This window comes from Penaeus japonicus, unplaced genomic scaffold, assembly GCF_977035675.1.
Source record: "Penaeus japonicus unplaced genomic scaffold, GWHDUDI00000001_assembly GWHDUDI00000013, whole genome shotgun sequence".
Lineage (NCBI taxonomy): Eukaryota > Metazoa > Arthropoda > Malacostraca > Decapoda > Penaeidae > Penaeus > Penaeus japonicus.
Genome location: NW_028234415.1, coordinates 22267300 through 22289799, shown reverse-complemented (window position 1 = coordinate 22289799; position 22500 = coordinate 22267300). Strand labels below are relative to the sequence as shown.

At 38.4% G+C, this 22500-nt stretch overlaps 1 protein-coding gene and 1 pseudogene across 8 annotated transcripts in view; one reads left to right on the top strand and one right to left on the bottom strand.

The window, feature by feature from the left end:
- Positions 1-5702, top strand: part of LOC122253207 (uncharacterized) — a 34782-nt gene extending 29080 nt beyond the window's left edge. For all 8 annotated transcript variants that reach the window (XM_086543304.1, XM_086543302.1, XM_086543299.1 and 5 more), the window contains 11 exons: positions 1-123; positions 393-696; positions 940-1047; positions 1265-1353; positions 1485-1656; positions 1797-2018; positions 2219-2434; positions 2620-2785; positions 3099-3248; positions 3385-3491; positions 3795-5702. The exon at positions 1-123 is cut by the window's left edge. In XM_086543304.1, the coding sequence (XP_086399430.1) occupies positions 1-123; positions 393-696; positions 940-1047; positions 1265-1353; positions 1485-1656; positions 1797-2018; positions 2219-2434; positions 2620-2785; positions 3099-3248; positions 3385-3491; positions 3795-3911 (1774 nt within the window). In that variant the 3' untranslated portion in view covers positions 3912-5702. The remainder of the gene's footprint in view (positions 124-392; positions 697-939; positions 1048-1264; positions 1354-1484; positions 1657-1796; positions 2019-2218; positions 2435-2619; positions 2786-3098; positions 3249-3384; positions 3492-3794) is intronic.
- Positions 5703-9860: 4158 nt separating this feature from the next.
- On the bottom strand, positions 9861-13388 carry LOC122253210 (guanine deaminase-like; annotated as a pseudogene).
- Positions 13389-22500: the final 9112 nt, after the last annotated feature.

Sequence of the window (22500 nt, the reverse complement as noted above, 5' to 3'; positions counted from 1 at the left end):
TGTTCTTGAGCCCAGTGTCAGCATCATGGAGGAGAGTGGACCCATCGAAACCAGTGCTGCTGACAAAGATATCAGTAGACAACGACGGTCACTGTCTATTGCGGAAAGGGAGATGATTATTAGGTCAGTGTTTTTGCACCTTTTATTGGAATGATAATCCAGGAAAGCTTTATTCAGTTCCCCCAGGAGAGAGTCCTGTATGTGATAAATTGGCGTTGATGTTTTTTAATTATCAATTTTTTTTAATTTTCTATCAATTATTTTTAGAAGTGCATTCTTCATTTTTAACTGTTTTTAGTGGAAATAGTTAGTAAGAAAATCAATAATGAATAGAATGCAGTATAACCTGTCCTAAGCATAACACTCCACCATTCTTTCTCACAATCTTCCAGTCTTTTCTTCAATGAGAACCGAACCATAAGAGAGGTTGCAGATTTCATGCACTTAGCGAAGTCTACAGTCTCATCAGTCGTTCAGGTCTTCAAGAAGGAACACAGAATCCAAAGGAAGACCTCCACAGGTCGCAAGAAAAAGTTGTCAGATGAGCATGAGCACATGATCATGGATATCCTCTCTCAAAAGGAGGACATCACAATTGAAGAAACAAGAAATAGGTTCCTGTCTTTAAATCCCGATGTTCCTAATATTAGCAAGAGTACAATTTACAGAATAATGGAGAATTGTCAGTCAAAGCTGGTAAGATAATTATGTGACTTAGTTATTTTATGTGTTCAGTATCCCTGATTGCTTTTGGCAGTAATGAATATGAGTCGGTTTTCTTAGATTATGAGTGTCTACACTAATTCCTGTTGTCCATATGAATATGAAAAACATGGTATGATAATTTACTGCATATTAGACAAATTCTTGAATGATCAATAATATATTCTTCAATGTCATTACTGATGTTAAGCATCTCTATTTCAAATGTCTTTCCAGAGAGCTAGATCGGACATGGAGGTGTTTGTAGGCATTTTTGTTCATTCTACTGAAGACAACCCATTAATCATCATGCCAGGGATGGTTATGGGTGTACTCAACACCAAGGTAATTACCATGAAATAAAAATTAAATAGGCACCAGCTCTGGGTATTTTTTTCTTACAGCATCTGTTATAGTATGTAATAGAAGCTATTAATATCATTCTAGGTTAGACACATGGTATCAACCTATTCAGAGATTTTATGCCAATGGATTGGAAATTTAGAAAAAGAAAGAAATATAGCAGTAGAATTGTTTATTCATTTGGTGTGTTTTTTTCCAGATTGAGTTTATGGAGAGTTTAGAAGAGCTTGATCACCTCAAAGCAGAGTATGGATTTACAGACTCAAACATTCACTACATGACCCCAAGGTAGTTGATCTGGATGCATGCATTTTTTTTTATAGCTTTTGATGATTCTATGTGAAGTTTATTTATAAAATAATGTGTTTAAGAGGCAATTGTGTCATTTACATACATTTTTTCTTTCTCTTAAACAACAGCCAGTTTATGATGCCTGGGATGATAGACACACACATACATGCCTCTCAGTTTCCTAATAATGGAGTGGCTATGGACTTGCCTTTACTGGAGTGGTTACAAACATATACTTTCCCCACTGAAGCTAACTTCTCTGATACACTCTTTGCAAGAGAAGTCTATAGCAAAGTTGTGGTTAGTATTTTCATGTCTTTCTTGTAATGTAATGTGTATAATTTATTTGGCCTATAATTACAGATTTCTGTTGCCTTCCTTCTAATATACTTCAATTTATTCTTAAGAGAGAGTTTGTATGTAGTATTGTAATTTTACAGGAACGTCTGTTAAGAAACGGAACAACAACAGCAGCGTACTTTGGCACAATTCACTTAGAAGGTTCCAAAATTCTTGCTGATGTGGTCCATGACAAAGGTCAACGTGCACTCATTGGAAAAGTAAACATGATGAGGAACTGCCCAGAGTATTACCGGGAGATGAGTGTTCAGGAGTCAATTAGAGACACAGAAGAATTTATACGCTATGTCAGAAGTATCCAGGCAAGTATGAGGTTCTATTTTCTTATTCTAAAAAAAAACATTGATTGTGAAAGACTGTACTTTTGTCTCAAGTTCTGCTTTGTTATCATTGCTTACTCTAATATGATACAAATGTTTCTAAGTTTGACAATTTGTAAGGATAAGATGTCACATGAAAAAGACATGTATTATAAAGCTTTAATTGTTTATTTCCTTGACAGTCCCCACTGGTACAACCTATTGTTACACCTCGGTTTGCCCCAACTTGCCCAGAGGACCAGCTAGCATCTCTAGGACAGTTGGCAGCTAAATATGGATGTCATATTCAAAGTCACCTGTGCGAGACTCAGCCCGAGTGCAATTGGGTCAAAGAATTATTCCCTTGGGCCAAATCATACACTGATGTCTATGACAGCATGAGACTCCTTAGTGAGAAGGTGGGCAATAATTTTTTGGTTTGCATTGCCTGTGATACATTGATAAGAGTAGATAAATTGCATTTCTTTTATAACTTTGTAATATCATATTCAGTTTTATTTCTTAATAAATTTGATTTTACTAATTGTGAATAAACAAAGCACGAAATACATCTGACATTTATTTCATTCTATGTTTTTCACAGTCTGTCATGGCACACTGTATATGGCTAACAGACGATGAGATATATACGTTGCGAGAACGAGGAGTTGGTGTTTCTCACTGCCCAAATTCTAATGTATCTATTCGCTCTGGCCTTTGTGATATTCGGAGACTTTTGAATAGTGGATTAAAAGTTGGTCTAGGAACAGGTATGTCTAGTATTGCTAGAGAATTTTATTTCACCTAAGAGATAAGACAAAGAAGATGCATACTGATATTTGTACATTAACATTTCTTATAATGAATTTTTTTATTTACTCTTTCATTTACATTTAAAGAGATATCAAAATTGGATCTGTTACATATTTATTCTAGTTTATTTCACATTCATTGAATTATGTTTTTTATCTCCTTAATAAAGTATACACCCTAGGCTTGTTCAATCAAGCTTTTCAGTCCAGAATATTTAAGGAAATTAATTATTATTTTGCAGAAACTAAGTGATAGATTTTCTTCCTTCAGATTGCTCGGGTGGGTACTGTCCATCTATTTTAGATTCCATGCGACAGTCCCTGCAGGTTTCCAACATCCTGGCTCTTGACCGAGATCAAGACTATCAGAGAATCACATACAAGGAGGCATTTAGAATGGCAACTCTTGGAGGTGCTAAAGGTACTTACCCATACCAACTGATGCTTTTTTTTTTCTTTCTTTTCAATTTTTAAGGTAGATTTTTGTGTCAGTTGTTGGTAATAGTAGCTATGTCTGTGATATTATCATTTGATTACTTTCTTTTTTTCTCTAACAGTTCTGAATATGGAAGACCGCATTGGAAACTTCGAAATTGACAAAGAGTTTGATGCACTCCTCATTGATGTGTCAGCCCCTGGGTCAGCCATTGATATTTTCAGTAAGGTAAGGTTTTAGATGAATATCATGAATTTCTTATTATCTCTCAAGGTTACTGAGTTACTGATATTTTTTTTTTTTTTTTTAATAGAATTATTGTTTATATAAAGGAAATGACAATATACAAACTACATTTATAGTAAGACAAGAGATATATACCCTACTATAATATTTGTCATTATGGCTTGTTGGTGATGATGATTATTATGAATCATTTTTATTTGTTATTTTATTTATTACTTTATTTTATAATCAAACTACACCTATAGTACTTATTGCCTTCTCACTATTTTGAACCACATATTCCAGGACACAGTAGAAGACAAGGTGCAGAAATTCCTCTACACGGGCGATGACCGTAATATTGCCCGTGTGTATGTTGCTGGACACAGAATCCTCGACTTGCACAATAAGAATCTACATTAACCATACCTCGAGTCACAAAAGATATTAAGCTCGTCCAAAGTAGAGTATTGTCTACTTGCTGGCCAGTTGGCGATATTCGCCAGAATTTTATAGGAAGAGGCAAAACTCTCTTGATCTGAGTTCTCAACTGTTTCCTAATTTTTTGGTACTGGACATGAAATTACAGTTGGACACATCACTGCTATAAGACTCTTGCTGTATGCAAACTGAATACTCCTAATTTTGTAAATAGTAATACTGACAAGTGTTAGGTGCAAAGTTCTACTGATAGTTTATGAAGCTAGGAAATGAGTAGAAAAAATGCTAGGAAAAAAGAATTAAAAAAGAATTAATAAATAACCTACAAGTCAGCTTTCATAGTATTGTTGACAAAGGAAACTTATTTTTCTATTAAAGAGAGAATGCCTTATTGAGAGCAGCAAAGATAATGCTAGGCTTGAGACAGGAATCTTTATGTGAGAATTGTTTGCATGGTTACAGTTGGTGATAAGTGAGTGAGAAATTGAAATTTAACCTTGATAAGAAAAAGTTTCTTAAATAGTGAACATTTAATCAAAATCTACACAGGAATTCTTAAATAGGTTGAACTTGTTTTGCCAGAAATATATGAAATTATAATAGAGCTTACAATTATACACCTGATTGGAATGGAAAACAGGACATGGGTGTGTTGTCATTATAATTATTATATAAGCTTGTTTGACTCTTTCAAGACTATGCAAATTACTGATATCACTAGGGAGATGTTTCCAAACCTAAATTGCAATAGCTGTGAAAAAAACTGTTTTTTTTCCAAATGTATTACAAGAATAGACATAAAACCAGATCTTTGAGATATGCAATACATTTTTTTCTGTCTATTTTTCTTTATTGTAATTAACTTCAGTTTATATGAATATGTAAATGAAGAGGTCTCATTCTAGTACTTTCACAGGTTTGTGTCACATAACCTTTGCCACTCACATGACAGATATGTAAGACAATATCTTACTGGCTGCACAGAAAATCACAAGCCATTTGTAAGGGTGCTGAATGGGTAGATGTACTCTCTTGTGTGATATTGTATCATTTGTGTTTTGCTTTACATGAATGGTCACGAAAACAATGGCAGCTAAGCGTCGTATGTAGAATTATGTATCCTTCTTTCCCTTAATGAAGTGACAATTGCCTTCAAGGCCAGTGATGAAGATATTGTTTTTTTTATGTACAGGGTGACTGTTACATAAGCTTTCTGAACATGTTCTTTTTCTTTATTAAGGAAATTAGGTCCTTTATATAACATTTTGTAATACATATACAATTTTTTTTAAGTAGTCCTTGAATGCATGCAGCTAAACAGCAATGAATATTTCTCAAAAATATATCAGAAAATATGTTCAGATGTACGCTGGTTTCACAGTGCAGACCTACCCTTGTAATGTGGTTGTGAAAATAGTTCGTAAAAAAAAAAAAGAACGTGAAACAAGAAGGGCATTTGTATACGTATTAAAGAAAAAAAGTGAAGTGAACTTCATGATAATCACAATTATCAGCATTATAAGTGTTGTTTCAGGTACCTTTTAGTGATTGAATTATTATCTGTATACTCCATTTTTTCTCACTACATGAAGTGCCAACTGTATACAGATAATAGTTAGTTTACTATTTACTTCTTTCTGTTATGCTGATATGGCAACTAGAAGGGCAAAGTAAGCAATCACTTTTCTGCCTAAATGATGTGTATAATACTTAATAGCTGAATATTTACATAAAATATATGAATATTAAAATTTAAATAAAAAAGTATCAAGTTGCATTGGACTTTTAATGTGCTAACAGTAATTGAAATCCTTTGTTAACTTGGGATATATTATCTGGTGCCATTTCAGTTATCCAGTATATGTAGATATTAAGGAAATACAGCTAGTGAGACATATTGTATTAGTCTGTATTCAGTATTCCAGTGGACAAGCACCTAAATTTTAAAAAGCTAGTTGCTGGGCAGTTATCTTTTTCCTGTTAAGTCTAAGGTGCTGATATTTTTATCTGTCTATCAAGGCATATTTTACAGTACTGAAGATGAGAACAAAAATTTTACAGTTCCAACAGTGGAGGTAAACAAGTGAACTATTTTACATATACAAATGTAGAATAAATTCATGGCAAAGGGAAAGTGGGAGTTCAATGCCTTTTTTTCATTATAGAGTATAACAGCAAAGAGCCCGAAGTAGTAAGTCCTGAGGTGCTTTTCCAGTTCTGGGTAATTTCTGTTTACATCCCAAGTCTTTTGTAGAGAAAGAAAGAAATCCAGTATGATCTAATCATTTAATTGGCTTGAATGTTGAAACGTAGAATGATGTGCCTCCTCTATATGTAAATGACATAAGGTTATTTTTAGGGTAGGTCACATTCTTATTTTCTCATTTCAATGAAATATGCAGTATTCCTACCACTATGTGATCACTTGTTATAGAGAAACACATTTATACAAATCCATAATTTTTATTGTACTGATTTAAAAGAAAATTACTTCCCTACCAGCTCTTCTGAATTCAAACAATTGCAATGACTGAAAAGGTTTACAGTCACTTGCTTTTACATTACATACATGCAGGTAAACACATGTGCATCCACACACACTCTCACATGCACACGCACACACACGCACACGCATACTCATGCACACGCACACGCACACGCAGAGACACACACACGCAGAGACACGCACACGCAGAGACACGCACACGCACACGCACACGCACACGCACACGCACACGCACACGCACACGCACACGCACACGCACACGCACACGCACACACACACACACACACACACACACACACACACACACACACACACACACAAAGTAAGTATATATACATTCACATATATATTTATATATTATATATGTAATTATGATGTAGGTTTCATAATTTCTCATTTGTGAGTCATAAAAAAGCACTAAATAGGAATTCAGACACTTTTTACAAACATGATTACTAAGATTTTGCACAGAAAGCATAAATGATTACTTTGGGTTAATTCATATTATCAGATTAACCAGTATATATACAGAATTTGAGTCTGAATAAGGATGCAGATATACTGACATGAATACAATTAGACTCAAGAGCAAGGTTTCTTATTTATTTTTATGTAAAGAGTCTTCAGCAATCCATAATGATCCAAAACTATATGAACAGTTATTGTATTTGATTAACTAATCATGTCTGAAAACAATATGCAATGTTAAACATTAAATATCAAGAAATGAATTTGAAATGATTTTATTATCCTTGATTACTGCAGTTGTCACACATGCAAATGCACGCACGCACGCACAATACACAGATACCATATAATGTTTGCTAACAGTGTGTGGCATATTATACAAACATACCTTTCTTAGTGCCATCGTACACGTGCAAACGTTTATTTGACATTATCGATGTAGTCAAATCAATGATACAAGTCGGTTGGGAACGTTTTGTTCGGTAAATTTAGCTATCTGAGAACTCAAATGAACAGAAAATAACTACAGTTTGAGCTTACACAAGAAATTCTCTTCGCCTCAGCAAAGCAATCAAAGTGAAAAAAAAATCTTTGGGGTAATATGGTGGGACTGTTCAATTTCCAGAGTGCAAAAACGTCATCTTTGCGGATAATCTTAGTCATCCTCAATTGGAAAGAATTTTTAGAAAGTGCTCATTCTTGTCTGGACGTCTTATGAGAAAAATTCTGTTGGAAAAAGCTGAAGATTTGTGCAAAAACCCTCGGGGCTGGAGGCACTATAGGTTACATAGAATTTAGATTATATGATTGTAAGAGTAGGTTTGAAATATAGGCCATAGTGTTAAAAATTATTATTGATCAAATAAGGTATGAAGAATTGTGGATTGGGTTCCCTATATCGCCTTATAAATCCAACCCTGTTTTATGTCTAAGAACCAATGTCCATGTCACAATATTGTATCCGAGAGAGAAAGCAGAGATACGGCTATTAGTCATATGATTGGCCTTATGAACTAGACACAAGATCCTTAGATCATTCCATGTTCTAATGAACCGATCCATTATGGACTATGCTTCTGTCGGTCTGATCACTTTTTAAGTCCAGCCTCAGGTAATGGCTCGATTTAATCCATATCAGTATGTCACTCATTTCAAGAGGATCCAGGTGTCGGTGTCTATCAACCTTAGTTTGTAGACTCACCTTCCCCTGGACACACGAATGGACAGCACAATTCATAGCCAAGATCATTCAAATCGCCTGGACATAACATCTCAAAGGGAAGTTACGGAAGTGCCCCAGCTTAGTTGATTAGTTGTATTCGCATAGCTGGTTGTACCGTCGATTCAGAGGAGTCATTTGCTTTCAGCTCAAGGATCAGTAAGTGTTTCGACAAAGCGTAGTCTTCCTTCCTTATCTGGAAGACAAGGCATAAAGGACAATTATCACTGGACCATGAGCATTTAAAGAGATTATCTGGGGATTATCTTGGTGAGATGGCTTGGCTATGTATGATGTTACTTAGTGATCCGAATGATTTGACGTCAATTGGGATATAATGATGAGATATAACACTGACTATAAATATGGTACAGATGTAAGTCAGTCTGCCTTACTGTATACAAAGGTTAGTAGGTTTTATTATCTATTCATTTTAATATCTGAAATATTATCTCTTTTCACTACGTCAGGATCCTTGTTATAAAATACACGAGTTACTTTTACAGGGAAATATAACGTTAGATTTCCTATGACGCTACCGTACTTAATGCATAGGTCAACATTTGTAATTGAAGTACTGTAAATATGCAATACTGTATAATTTATTTACACATGTGCATGCAAGTTAGAGGCGTGCCAAAGAAGTGGCTATCGCCCCTGGCGCCATTTCCCTTTTTTTTTTTTTTTTTTTTTTTTTTTTTTTTTTTAGCAACACTCGAAAAATATAGACATGTACAAGAAATCCATGCTCTCTTGAAGATAAACATTATCTAATGATCTTTAGTGCTAACGTTACCACCTCTGTGGCACTAGGATTTTGCTAAAACAGGTGAGACAAGCCACCCATGCCTGAAAGTCTGCCCCGAAGAAGAATTCTTGCAATGGCATGTTTTTCTTCTTATTCATTCCATTTTTTTTCAAGTTACACGTAATAATTGCTTAAAGACTTCGCTGCGATCTAGTTCGGAGACTCGAACGTCTGACCTCTGCACAACGAAGCATAAAAGGATCTCGCTGAACCAAGGAAGAACTCCACGACATTGAATCAGATATCTATAAAACGCTTCTCATAATGAAGGGAATATTTTACTCCTTGCCTGTGCGGACACATTCCTCCAGTATTTGATTACACGTGGCAATATTCTTAAGGCTATGTCAGTCTGTGTATTACTTTCTTTGTGATATTACTACGGTTATCATTATTATAACAATCATCGTAGGTATAAATTCAAATATCTTTATTCAGACCATGCCAAAATTAAATCATCAATGATAATTTATTCCATTGGATATAGTTTCTCTTAACAATCACAATATATTAAATGGTGATTATTACTGCTAATGATACATTCAGTATCAATACAATTATCATTATACTAAAATAGTCTGTTTATAATTTCGAACACGTATAACTACTTTTGCTCCCTAAATTATTAATTCGTATGATAGATTATGATACATGCATATATATATATATATATATATATATATATATATATATATATATATATATATACATATACACACACACACACACACACACACACATATATATATATATATATATATATATATATATATATATATATATGTGTGTGTGTGTGTGTGTGTGTGTGTGTGCGTGCGTGTTTGTTTGCGTGTGTGTGTGTGTGTAAGAGAGAGAGAGAGAAAGAGAGAGAGAGAGAGAGAGAGAGAGAGAGAGAGAGAGAGAGAGAGAGAGAGAGAGAGAGAGAGAGAATCAATTCGTTTGGTCCACTACTTTCTTTCCAGCAACGTAAACTTGTAGAATATTTCGGTCGTTGCCGTTATAGAGAAATTCCTCTACCTTTTCTTCGGTTGCATCCTGCAGACGAAGGGTATTTATTAAAAGTCATAGGCCGGTGGTGGGATAGCAAAACTAAATAGCAACAAATAAAAACATATCAAACAAAATTTTGTACTTAATTTGACAAAGTAATTCTGTATGCTGTGTCGAATTACTGCAACTATCTGAAGTGAAGGTGACCCTAATGTTCACTTGCTGGTACCTCTACAAATATGTCAAGGGGTGTCTCTGTTGCTTCCACGTCGACCTAAAGTGCTTCGAAATCTTTTCCTACCTCAAAGTTTCCCATCCGACCCTCCATGTGAACGACTGAAAAAAAAATCATCTTTATACACATGAAATATATAATTCCCAAATTCTAAAACCATAGAAATAGGGGCTCAACAACAAGACTAAATATAGTTCTTTAATTGCTCAGATGAAAATATCGCTGAGTGAACTCACCTTTCGCGCCTCCCAAGGAAGCTAGACGAAAAGCTTCCTTCAGCGTGATGCTCTTATAACCCTCGCTCTTCGTGGACAGGGTCTTCGAGACAAGGACATTTTGGAACAATATGGTAACAAATTGCTTTGCGTTTAGATTAAAAGCTTAGAAGCTGCAGTTTAGCAGAAAAAATGGTAAGCAGATAATTAAAAATTCCTTGCCATTTCTCTTCTTTAACAATACCTGTGCAGAGGCCAATCTTGAGGCCCGCACGAAGAAGCCTCCTTACGTCACAAAGTCCGTATCGTAGAGAGATGTTGGAGTTGGGGCAGTGAGCCACGCCCGTGCCGCGCTCCTTCAGCAGTGCCACCTCCTCGTCCTTCAGCAACACGCCGTGTGCCATCACCGTCTGGGGGAATTTGGAATTATAAAAGCAATTGTTCGGTTGTACAAGATTAGTCTGGCCTATGCAATTGTTGAGACAACTTGGCGTGTAGTAAAGCAATTCGTGATAAGTATTTAAAATAAATGAAATGTAAACCGCTAACGAAGTAATTCTAAAGTATAAGCGAAAAATAAGCTGTGTTTCCATCATTCTGTAAATAATTTAATAGAATCGATCAATAGTTACCTTACCTGTCAGGAGGCCCACAGTATCACAGGCATTGGCATAGCTCGTTGACCAAGGAAACCTCCTGCACCCAATCAGTTTCTGACTGACTCTCGCAGATGTGGCTTTGGATGTGGCAGTCATGTTTCGCTGCCAGCTGGGCGAGTCCTTCCATCTGTTCCTCAGGACATGTTGGTGCAAATCTCGACGTGACGATTGGTTACACCAGCTGAGACTGTTACAAAGCGTACGCAGTGTTTGAAGTATGGGTGATAAATGTTTACAAAGTTGCACTTTAACCATGTGGAGTCTTGTTAAATAAACACTATCAAATATTATATACCTGTTATGCCTTAAAATTACAATGGTTAATGACATCCTCAGCATAAATCCAGCACGCACATATATCGCCTTACTTCATTAAAGAAAAAAAAGATTCCTTATCAGACTGACTCTGAGAAAAAGCAACAAAAGATTTGATAATGTAAGACATTTTTCCCCCCACATCTCCACTTTACGTTTAAGTTTTTGATATAAAGTATAAACTCCTCGGTCTCCCTAAGTGACTCCTTAACGGAAGTTTCCAAGATAATAGTTGAGGCAATTCGCGGTTATGTTAACTTTTCCCACCAGAGCGCGCTGGCCCCGTTAAAGGACGGTGTCGCCGAGGATCTTGGTTCCTTCGAGGTGCGAGGAACCGAAGTAGGACGCGGTGGTGGTGCCGCATCCATGGATGAGGATTAGTAATGCAAAAGGAACAATGTTTTGGTGATATAATAATCAGTATTGAGATAATGTATGGTCTCTATTAAGATGATCTTAGGATAAAGTCAGGATGAATATTTATTGTTATTTATTGTTTTTCATTGTTATTGTTATTTATTGTTATTGTTATTTAATGTTTTTTTTTCTAAATTTATAGGGAGTACACTATTTTTCAGCACATTCATCTACAGCAGTATTGGAAATAAACACAGATTGCTCATGCCAACTTGAAAAAAACATGACGTAGAAATTTGTTGAGGAACAGAGCTTTGCTGTGTTGCTCTACTACATCAATAGATTATATATAGTGGCATCTGATATGATTTGATTGATTTCAAGTATTCTAATTACATTGGGATTCAGGCTGCTCTTGCTATTATTTATATTTCTTTAATACCTTTTATCATCATTATAGCAAACACTTTCATAATTCAAAAGCCTACAATCACCCCTTAAAGTTCCCATATAGACTCTATATATTAGCACTTACTTTTCATGAAATTTCAGTAAGTATCATAGTCAACATCAACGTATCTATTACTGTTATATTGATAAAAGCTGCCCTTCCTTGAATCATGAAATTCTTTCGTATATACGGTCTGAAAGACTGAGTATATGTCTATAATACCTAAACATTTTATAATTACAGTAATAGTTATATATTTTTTCAAAGCATTTCTAAAAAATGTCGTTTTCTAACTGCTTGCAAATTGAGACAATCCTTCTTTTGTTGATGTTATTTGCATATATCTTATCTGCAATTACTTAGGATATCACAATACCATTTGGATATTTCGTGTCAGTGTTTTACGGAAGGTACAGGAATATCAGAGATTCGTTATCATTTGACATGTAAAATGCTTTAGGTTTGACTGAAATCCAACCAGTTTTTAATGGAAAAGTCACTATGATGTGTTGGCATATTATGTGTGCTGATATATATTATCCAGATACGTTTCATGAATGGGATTTCGAACAGACCCCACTTAACCATACCTTCACCTTCTTAGACACACTGCATGCATGATTGATCAACGACCAAAAAACAAACTTATTGACATGTTGGCTTTGGCTCGTTCGTACAAGAACACCTCTGCAACATCATCTACCCGCTTTCCCCACACTTGCTTCTCTCCACCACATACCACGACAGCTGTGTACACATATCGAGCGAAATCCCTGTCAATGAACTTAGCTTCCACACGCACACGCACAGTTGTAGTTGTCGAGCCAATCCAGGAGAGGAAGGTCCAAGTGTATCCCGTTGTTGGGGAACTACGGGGCGTGGATGTTCGCGTCCACGAACCCCAGCGTCAGGAACTGACTGAAGGAAGAGGAAGAGGAGGAGGAGGAGGAGGAGGAGGAGGGGGAGGTAGAGGAGGAGGAGGAGAACAAGGAGGAGGGGAGGGGGAAAGGGAAAGGGACGGGTAGGGGGGGAAGGGAAGAGGACGACGACGATGACGACAATGTGGAGGGAAGCGCTTTTCAATATATGGAGTGAGGTGGGTTAATCTTGTGGCATTAACTCTGAGGCGGGCCAACACACCTCCTCCCTTCTAACTTTTCTGTGGGCTGTGTCCCCCAGTTCTATGTTTTGTTTGTTTGTTGTTGATTGTGAGGCTAATCCACTCACTTGCCACATGAGCTGGATATTCGCTTTTATAAAGGAAACAAAACGCCTGGGATGCGTACGGACTATGCTAGGGTCTAGATCACCAGTTGACCCGGCTAATTTGTCAGCCTGTTAATCGTCATAGATACCCGAGTGTTCAGGTGCCCATGTCACCTTGATTGATTTGTTGGCATTATGTAGCTTACGAATGATAGTCAACCATACACCCGCATCCACACACCCATCTGTCTTGGAGCCGTTGATCTAAAAATGAAAAAAAGAAAAATGTTTAGCAAGGACCTCTCTGTACTACTGGCGTACCTCCGCCTCCGGCAGTGACTTTGACTGATGGTAGTCAATCTTCCACGATGGAAAAAGTGAGGTCTTGGAGTCTAATTCAAAGGGGCCTTTCGCCACGGCCCTCAGGGCGAAAATGCCGAGGCAAAGCATTCCGGCTCGGTTGTCAGCCCCGCCAAAGGTCCGACGTTACGGCCCTCCAGATGAAAATGCCCAAGAAAAGCATTCCCGTTAGGATGGTTCCGTTCCCTGGCTATTTTGGCGGCATATGTCGGCACAAGCTGGCCGCGTTTGACACAGAGGGAAAGTACTCCTGACTCTACCTGAAGACGTTCGATACGAGTGCACTTAAGGGCTCCAAGATACGCGCGCAAACGAGCATTCTGTACAGCATCCAAAGCTGTCAGAGTCGAGTTCATTGCCGAGGCATACACGATTGACACAGAATCTACTTTAAATCTAATCGGTATATATATAGCATTAGTAAAGATTTTCAGTCAAAGTGCACTTTGGTAAATTGGGTGCTTTTTGTCATCTATTCTTTAATAACTGAATACTATGATCTTTCCAATTTAGTCTACTATCGAAATACAGACCGAGAAATCTAGTCGAATTTTGAACAGATACTGGGTGATTATCTAGAGTTAGCCCGTTGGATAAAAAACACACCAACACTCTTCCTTATGGAAAACTTTAAGCTACAAGAGGCCCCAGTTATGAATCATATCCAGTGCCATTTGGATCTAATTTGACAGAAAAAGTTCAGTCAGATATGGAGTAATCCGGAAGCATAAAGATTTCTGAGAAGGCCATAGTACCGTGTCATGTCGTATACTTTTTTTCTATATCTATGAATACTGAAAAAAAGACAAAAGCCTCATGAATATGATTTTCCAATTTTACCAGCTTGGCGAGTTTGACGCCCCTTTCGGAACCCGCACTACTCGTCAACTTGTAAATTTCTGGATTTCAGAAAATGCAATAGCCTTCTGTTAACAATTCGTTCCATGACCTTGCACAAGCAACTTGTCAACGCAGTTGGGCGGTAAAAAAATGCGGATCTAGGCTAACCCCCAGTTTTCAACAAGGGAATGATGTGGGCGAAGTACCATTAATTTGGAAAACTCCGGCTTTTCCAAATATCAATGTACACTTTTAGCAACTCAATCATGGTATCATGATTAAGATGCTTTATCATCTCATATCGAATCTCATCGGGGCAATGTCTCTTGGTGAATCGAAGTCTATTACCTCATGAATTATGTTTTCAATCTTACACGATGTTTTTTTTTCTTAGTGATTTTATTGATAGTGGTCCAAACCTGCGGGATTGTGGTGGAGATAAAGTTTCGCCAGGTGTCTCTTTTGGCTTGTCTAATGGTTCCACCAGCCCTGGCTCTCGCTAATCTATATTTGCGGAAGTTCTCGGCACTGTTATTATTTTTGAAAAGCCTGTAGGCCCGATTTCGTTCACACAATCTGGTTGGTGTCCACCATGGAATTCTATGCTTAACGCTATATATCGAAATCTTACGAATGGTTGTCATTGCTGCATCTACGATGCTATTTTGAATATTTACTTTATCATCAGTGGCTTCTCCAACAGCGTCGAGCTTGACGCTCTTTGCGAAGGCGTCTCAAGGGGGGGAGGGGGGGGGGGGCTTGGATAACAAAGGGTTGCCAAGTACCGAAGGTAGAGGGAGGCGTAGTACCTAAAACATTTCAGAGGCATTTTCTGAGCATGTTGCAGTCCCCTGGATCCGCCACTGGTTAGGACAACAATTGTTTATTAGCATACTATACGCATTTAAGTATTTGTGACCAAACGATCCATTCCAAACCCCGGCCTACACACATTTACACACACACACACACATATATATATATATATACATATATATATATATATATATATATATATATATATATATATATATATATATATATATATATATATATATATATATATATATATATATATATATATATATATATATATATATATATATGTATGTATATATACACACACTTGTGTGTGTGTGGTTCAAGAATAATTCTCGCAGAGTATCATCTTCAGCTGTCTTTATGTCAATTTTAACCTTGCTCTGCAACGCACGTTGAGCTTTTTGCAACATGTGTTGCTCAGACCCTTGACGAGTTGCCTGAACCCTCTGTTGATGATCTTGATTTACGACAGTTAGATGTCCTTTCTCACCAGACTCAGCCTCTCCTCTTTAGCTGCGCCTTCGAGCTCGATGAGGTCGTACAACTCGGGTTTTATGGGCTGAGAAACGGTCATTATCAAAAGGATAACTTCAGCCAATCTATATTTGAAAACAGAAAATCACTCAAAAAAGCCAATCATGAAAATAGATAAGAAAAATAATGAAAATAGAAATAACAGCAATCTAAGGTTGCTTTGTTTCCCAGACACGATTTCGACCCACACAGTGAATATTCACACTGTGGCAACAGTGACATCGAAAAGATGGATAAAGGAGGGAAGGAAGGAAGAAAGAAAAGGGAAAGAAACGTACCAAGCTCCTATAGGAAACATGATAGGGAGGCACCGAATCGTATCAACGTCATTAGAATTTTTTGTTTGTTTTCACAGCAATAAGAAGAAAATAAAGCTTTCTTAGACTAGCCGATGCCATGATGTGAATACCAAGCTATAGTTCAAGAAAAAAAATAGAAACTATTCGATATCGATACTGTTACCGTTATTGTCGTTATCGTCATCAGCAGAAGCATAATCTATGATGCAAGGTCCTCCATGAGCACTGCATGATTATATTCGTAGTCTTGATAAGGACTAAATACCAGTACCTAACGATTCCTACTGTTGGGCCGGAGGAAGTCGGCCACTCTTTTGCCGAGATGGTGGGCGAAATCCTCTCCCTATTTGCCAACTAAGAAGAGAAAATTGCCGACAGAAAGAATTTATTGGAGACAGGGCTTCTGTTGTTGATATTCTTTTGGGGGGTATGCCTTTAAGATGCCGACAAAGTGGGCAATTATTATTTATATATATATATATATATATATATATATATATATATATATATATATATATATATATATATATATATAATAAAACACTGCCACAAAATTAAAGGAAAAACTCGCCGACGTTTCGAACTTTTCAAGAAAGTTCCTCATCAGGTGTAAACAATAGACTGCTTAAGCCTGATGAGGAACTATCTTGAAAAAGTTTTTTTCCTTTCATTTTGTGGCAGTGTTTGATTATATATATATATATATATATAGATATAGATATATATGTATATATATATTTATAGGTATATATATGTATATATATATATATATATATATATATATATATATATATATATATATATATATATATATATATGTGTGTGTGTGTGTGTGCGTGTGTGTGTGTGCGTATGTGTGTATATGCTGGTATATACATGTATATATATTTACACAAAGATCCTGATATTTTTCGGTCATTAAAGAATCTACATGTGAGAAAATATTAATAGGTTCTCGTTTCATATTTGCTGACGATATATTTAATATAAATAGATCACATTCATGTCGGTATGATTTCCGTATTGAAATTTTGCACATTTTTTAAACTTCCGAGAAATCTTTTCTTGGATTTTTTTTTTTTTTAGATTAAATAAAAATTGTTTTTGTCTGAGCGTACGTGTGTGTGTGTGTGTTTCTCTTCGTGTGTGTGTGTGTGTGTGTGTGTGTGTGTTTCTCTTCGTGTGTGTATGTGTGTGTTTGTGTGTGCGTGTTTCTCTTCGTGTGTGTGTGTGCGTGTGTTTCTCTTCGTATGTGTGTGTGTGTGCGTCTTTCTCCTCGTGTGTGTGTGTGTGTGTGTGTGTGTATGTGTGTGTGTGTGTGTGTTTCTCTTCGTGTGTCTCTTGATAAAACTCATGTATTCAAGAGACAGACAGAAAGAAAGGAGAAAGGGAAACAAAAATAGGGGGGGGAGGGGGGAAGTGGGTGAAAGAAAAAAGAATCAGAAAGAAAGAAAGAAAGAAAGATAAGAAGACGAAAGGTGGGAGTGAGAGGGGGGCAATAGAGGAGTGTCAAGGCATATGGCTATTGAAATCCAGCCTGAGGCCGTGCGAGGCATAAGTACGCTCTGGCATTCTCCTGCAATTGCAACTTGTTTCCTATCGTTACTCATCCTCTTCCTCTTGGCTGGGACCACTCTTGGCTCTGAAATGGGATGGCTTTGCAATATCGTTATGCAATATCGTTCTTAATATGACAAAATCTGTAGCTTCTCCATATTGTAGGTCCACATAACATTGTACGCCACGCAAAAACATTAACCATCATTATTATCATTATTATCATTACATACATACATACATATATATGTATATATACATATATATATATATATATATATATACATATATATATATATATATATATACATATATATACATATATATATACATATATATATATATAAATAATATATATATATAATATATATATATATATATATATATATATATATATATATATGTATATATATATATAGAGAGAGAGAGAGAGAGAGAGATAAGGATAAGCCAGATTTGCGGAGCAGATGCTATGCTGGGCTTGTATGCGCTGAGGCGAGCCCGCCTCACGCTGACTCGTGAGAGAATGTGCCAACGAGTGTTGACTCGATCTGAGCTTGGTCCTTACCCAACGCAGTGCCCAGCTACGTCAGTAACCGCCAGGTGACAGTGGAAGCTCACGAGCTTGGACGGGGCTCGATCTGCCGACCACGGGGATGTGAAGTCGACACGCTACCGCTGAGCTAACCAGACGGCCAGAGAGAGAGAGAAAGAGATGTGTGTGTGTGTGTGTGTGTGTTTGTTTGTGTAAATGGATGAATGTCATCCTCGTAACCTTTTAGGCTAGGAGAGAAGGGAAATAAGTCTGTGTGTGGAGATCGAGTGTGGCCGAAACAGAACTATCGCTGAGAAAGGGGTAATACATCAAGGACAACATCTCACTGCTCCTTTGGTAGCGGAGGTCTAGCTTACCCCTCTAAGGTCTTCTTCGAGGGTAACTTATCTATATAGGTGGTTAAATAGTTATATATGAGATGAATGACAGACTTACTCCGTGAGGACAGCACAAACATCACCACTTTCGGTATCCCTCCAGTTTCGGCTTCTTGTTGTTCCTTTCATACTCATCTGTAGGGTGCCCTCTCTTTCGCTTTTCCGTTGTAGGAATATCTTGGATATCAAGTTCCAGAAGCTTTTTCTCGAGCGCTTCACCTAGGGCGATGTCAGAGGAAGTGGGAAATACATAGACTTCCGAATCGTCATCCGAGTCGTCCGAATCTTCTTTCGAGTCGTCCGAATTTTCTTCCGAGTCGTCCGAATCTTCTTCCGAGTCGTCCGAATCTTCTTCCGAGTCTTCCGAATCCATTGTAGGAATCTCTTGGGCATCAAGTTCCAGAAGCTTTTTCTCGAGCGCTTCACCTAGGGCGATGTCAGAGGAAGTGGAAGATACAGAGACTTCTGAATCGTCATCCGAGTCGTCCGAATCTTCCGAGACTTCCAAATCCATTGTAAGAATATCTTGGGCAAGTTCCAGAAACTTTTTCTCGAGCGATTCACCTAGGGCGATGTCAGAGGAGGTGGGATATACAGAGACTTCTGAATCGTCATCCGATTCGTCCCAACCTTCTTCCGAGTCTTCCGAATCCATTGTAGGAATCTTTTGGGCATCAAGTTCCAGAAGCCTTTTCTCGAGCGCTTCACCTAGGGCGATGTCAGAGGAAGTGGGAGATACAGAGACTTCTGAATCGTCATCCGAGTCGTCCGAATCTTCCGAGACTTCCAAATCCATTGTAAGAATATCTTGGGCAAGTTCCAGAAGCTTTTTCTCGAGCGCTTCACCTAGGGCGATGTCAGAGGAGGTGGGATATACAGAGACTTCTGAATCTTCTTCCGAGTCGTCCGAATCTTCTTCCGAGTCTTCCGAATCCATTGTAGGAATCTTTTGGGCATCAAGTTCCAGAAGCCTTTTCTCGAGCGCTTCACCTAGGGCGATGTCAGAGGAAGTGGGAGATACAGAGACTTCTGAATCGTCATCCGAGTCGTCCGAATCTTCTTCCGAGTCGTCCGAATCTTCTTTCGAGTCGTCCGAATTTTCTTCCGAGTCGTCCGAATCTTCTTCCGAGTCGTCCGAATCTTCTTTCGAGTCGTCCGAATTTTCTTCCGAGTCGTCCGAATCTTCTTTCGAGTCGTCCGAATTTTCTTCCGAGTCGTCCGAATCTTCTTTCGAGTCGTCCGAATTTTCTTCCGAGTCGTCCGAATCTTCTTTCGAGTCGTCCGAATTTTCTTCCGAGTCGTCCGAATCTTCTTCCGAGTCGTCCGAATCTTCTTTCGAGTCGTCCGAATTTTCTTCCGAGTCGTCCGAATCTTCTTTCGAGTCGTCCGAATTTTCTTCCGAGTCGTCCGAATCTTCTTTCGAGTCGTCCGAATTTTCTTCCGAGTCGTCCGAATCTTCTTTCGAGTCGTCCGAATTTTCTTCCGAGTCGTCCGAATCTTCTTCCGAGTCGTCCGAATCTTCTTTCGAGTCGTCCGAATTTTCTTCCGAGTCGTCCGAATCTTCTTTCGAGTCGTCCGAATTTTCTTCCGAGTCGTCCGAATCTTCTTCCGAGTCGTCCGAATCTTCTTTCGAGTCGTCCGAATTTTCTTCCGAGTCGTCCGAATCTTCTTTCGAGTCGTCCGAATTTTCTTCCGAGTCGTCCGAATCTTCTTTCGAGTCGTCCGAATTTTCTTCCGAGTCGTCCGAATCTTCTTTCGAGTCGTCCGAATTTTCTTCCGAGTCGTCCGAATCTTCCGAGACTTCCAAATCCATTGTAAGAATATCTTGGGCAAGTTCCAGAAGCTTTTTCTCGAGCGCTTCACCTAGGCGATGTCAGAGGAAGTGGAAGATACAGAGACTTCTGAATCGTCATCCGAGTCGTCCGAATCTTCCGAGACTTCCAAATCCATTGTAAGAATATCTTGGGCAAGTTCCAGAAGCTTTTTCTCGAGCGCTTCACCTAGGGCGATGTCAGAGGAAGTGGAAGATACAGAGACTTCTGAATCGTCATCCGAGTCGTCCGAATCTTCCGAGACTTCCAAATCCATTGTAAGAATATCTTGGGCAAGTTCCAGAAACTTTTTCTCGAGCGATTCACCTAGGGCGATGTCAGAGGAGGTGGGATATACAGAGACTTCTGAATCGTCATCCGATCGTCCGAATCTTCTTTCGAGTCGTCCGAATTTTCTTCCGAGTCGTCCGAATCTTCCGAGACTTCCAAATCCATTGTAGGAATATCTTGGGCAAGTGCCAGAAACTTTTTGTCGAGCGAGTCACCGAGGGCGATGTGAGAGGAGGGGGGATATACAGAGACTTCTGAATCGTCATCCGATTCGTCCGAATCTTCCGAGACTTCCAAATCCATTGTAAGAATATCTTGGGCAAGTTCCAGAAGCTTTTTCTCGAGCGCTTCACCTAGGCGATGTCAGAGGAAGTGGAAGATACAGAGACTTCTGAATCGTCATCCGAGTCGTCCGAATCTTCCGAGACTTCCAAATCCATTGTAAGAATATCTTGGGCAAGTTCCAGAAACTTTTTCTCGAGCGATTCACCTAGGGCGATGTCAGAGGAGGTGGGATATACAGAGACTTCTGAATCGTCATCCGATTCGTCCGAATTTCCTTCCGAGTCGTCCGAATCTTCTTCCGAGTCGTCCGAATCTTCCGAGACTTCCAAATCCATTGTAAGAATATCTTGGGCAAGTTCCAGAAACTTTTTCTCGAGCGATTCACCTAGGGCGATGTCAGAGGAAGTGGAAGATACAGAGACTTCTGAATCGTCATCCGAGTCGTCCGAATCTTCCGAGACTTCCAAATCCATTGTAAGAATATCTTGGGCAAGTTCCAGAAACTTTTTCTCGAGCGATTCACCTAGGGCGATGTCAGAGGAGGTGGGATATACAGAGACTTCTGAATCGTCATCCGATTCGTCCGAATCTTCCGAGACTTCCAAATCCATTGTAAGAATATCTTGGGCAAGTTCCAGAAACTTTTTCTCGAGCGATTCACCTAGGGCGATGTCAGAGGAGGTGGGAAATACATAGACTTCCGAATCGTCATCCGAGTCGTCCGAATCTTCTTTCGAGTCGTCCGAATTTTCTTCCGAGTCGTCCGAATCTTCCGAGACTTCCAAATCCATTGTAAGAATATCTTGGGCAAGTTCCAGAAACTTTTTCTCGAGCGCTTCACCTAGGGCGATGTCAGAGGAAGTGGAAGATACAGAGACTTCTGACTCGTCATCCGAGTCGTCCGCATCTTCCGAGACTTCCAAATCCACTGTAAGAATATCTTTGGCACCTTCCAGAAACTTTTTCTCGAGCGATTCACCTAGGGCGATGTCAGAGGAGGTGGGATACACAGAGCCTCCTGAATCGTCATCCGAGTCGTCCGAATCTTCCGAGACTTCCAAATCCATTGTAAGAATATCTTGGGCAAGTTCCAGAAGCTTTTTCTCGAGCGCTTCACCTAGGCGATGTCAGAGGAAGTGGAAGATACAGAGACTTCTGAATCGTCATCCGAGTCGTCCGAATCTTCCGAGACTTCCAAATCCATTGTAAGAATATCTTGGGCAAGTTCCAGAAGCTTTTTCTCGAGCGCTTGTGTCTCTGTGTGTCCTCTGTGGGGTATGAAATATGCGTGCGTGTGTTATGTGTGTGTGTTGTGTGTGTGTGGTGTGTGGTGTGTGTGTAATGTTGTGTGTGTAGTTTGTTGTGTTTGATCTTAATATTATATATAGATAATAATATATATATTTTATA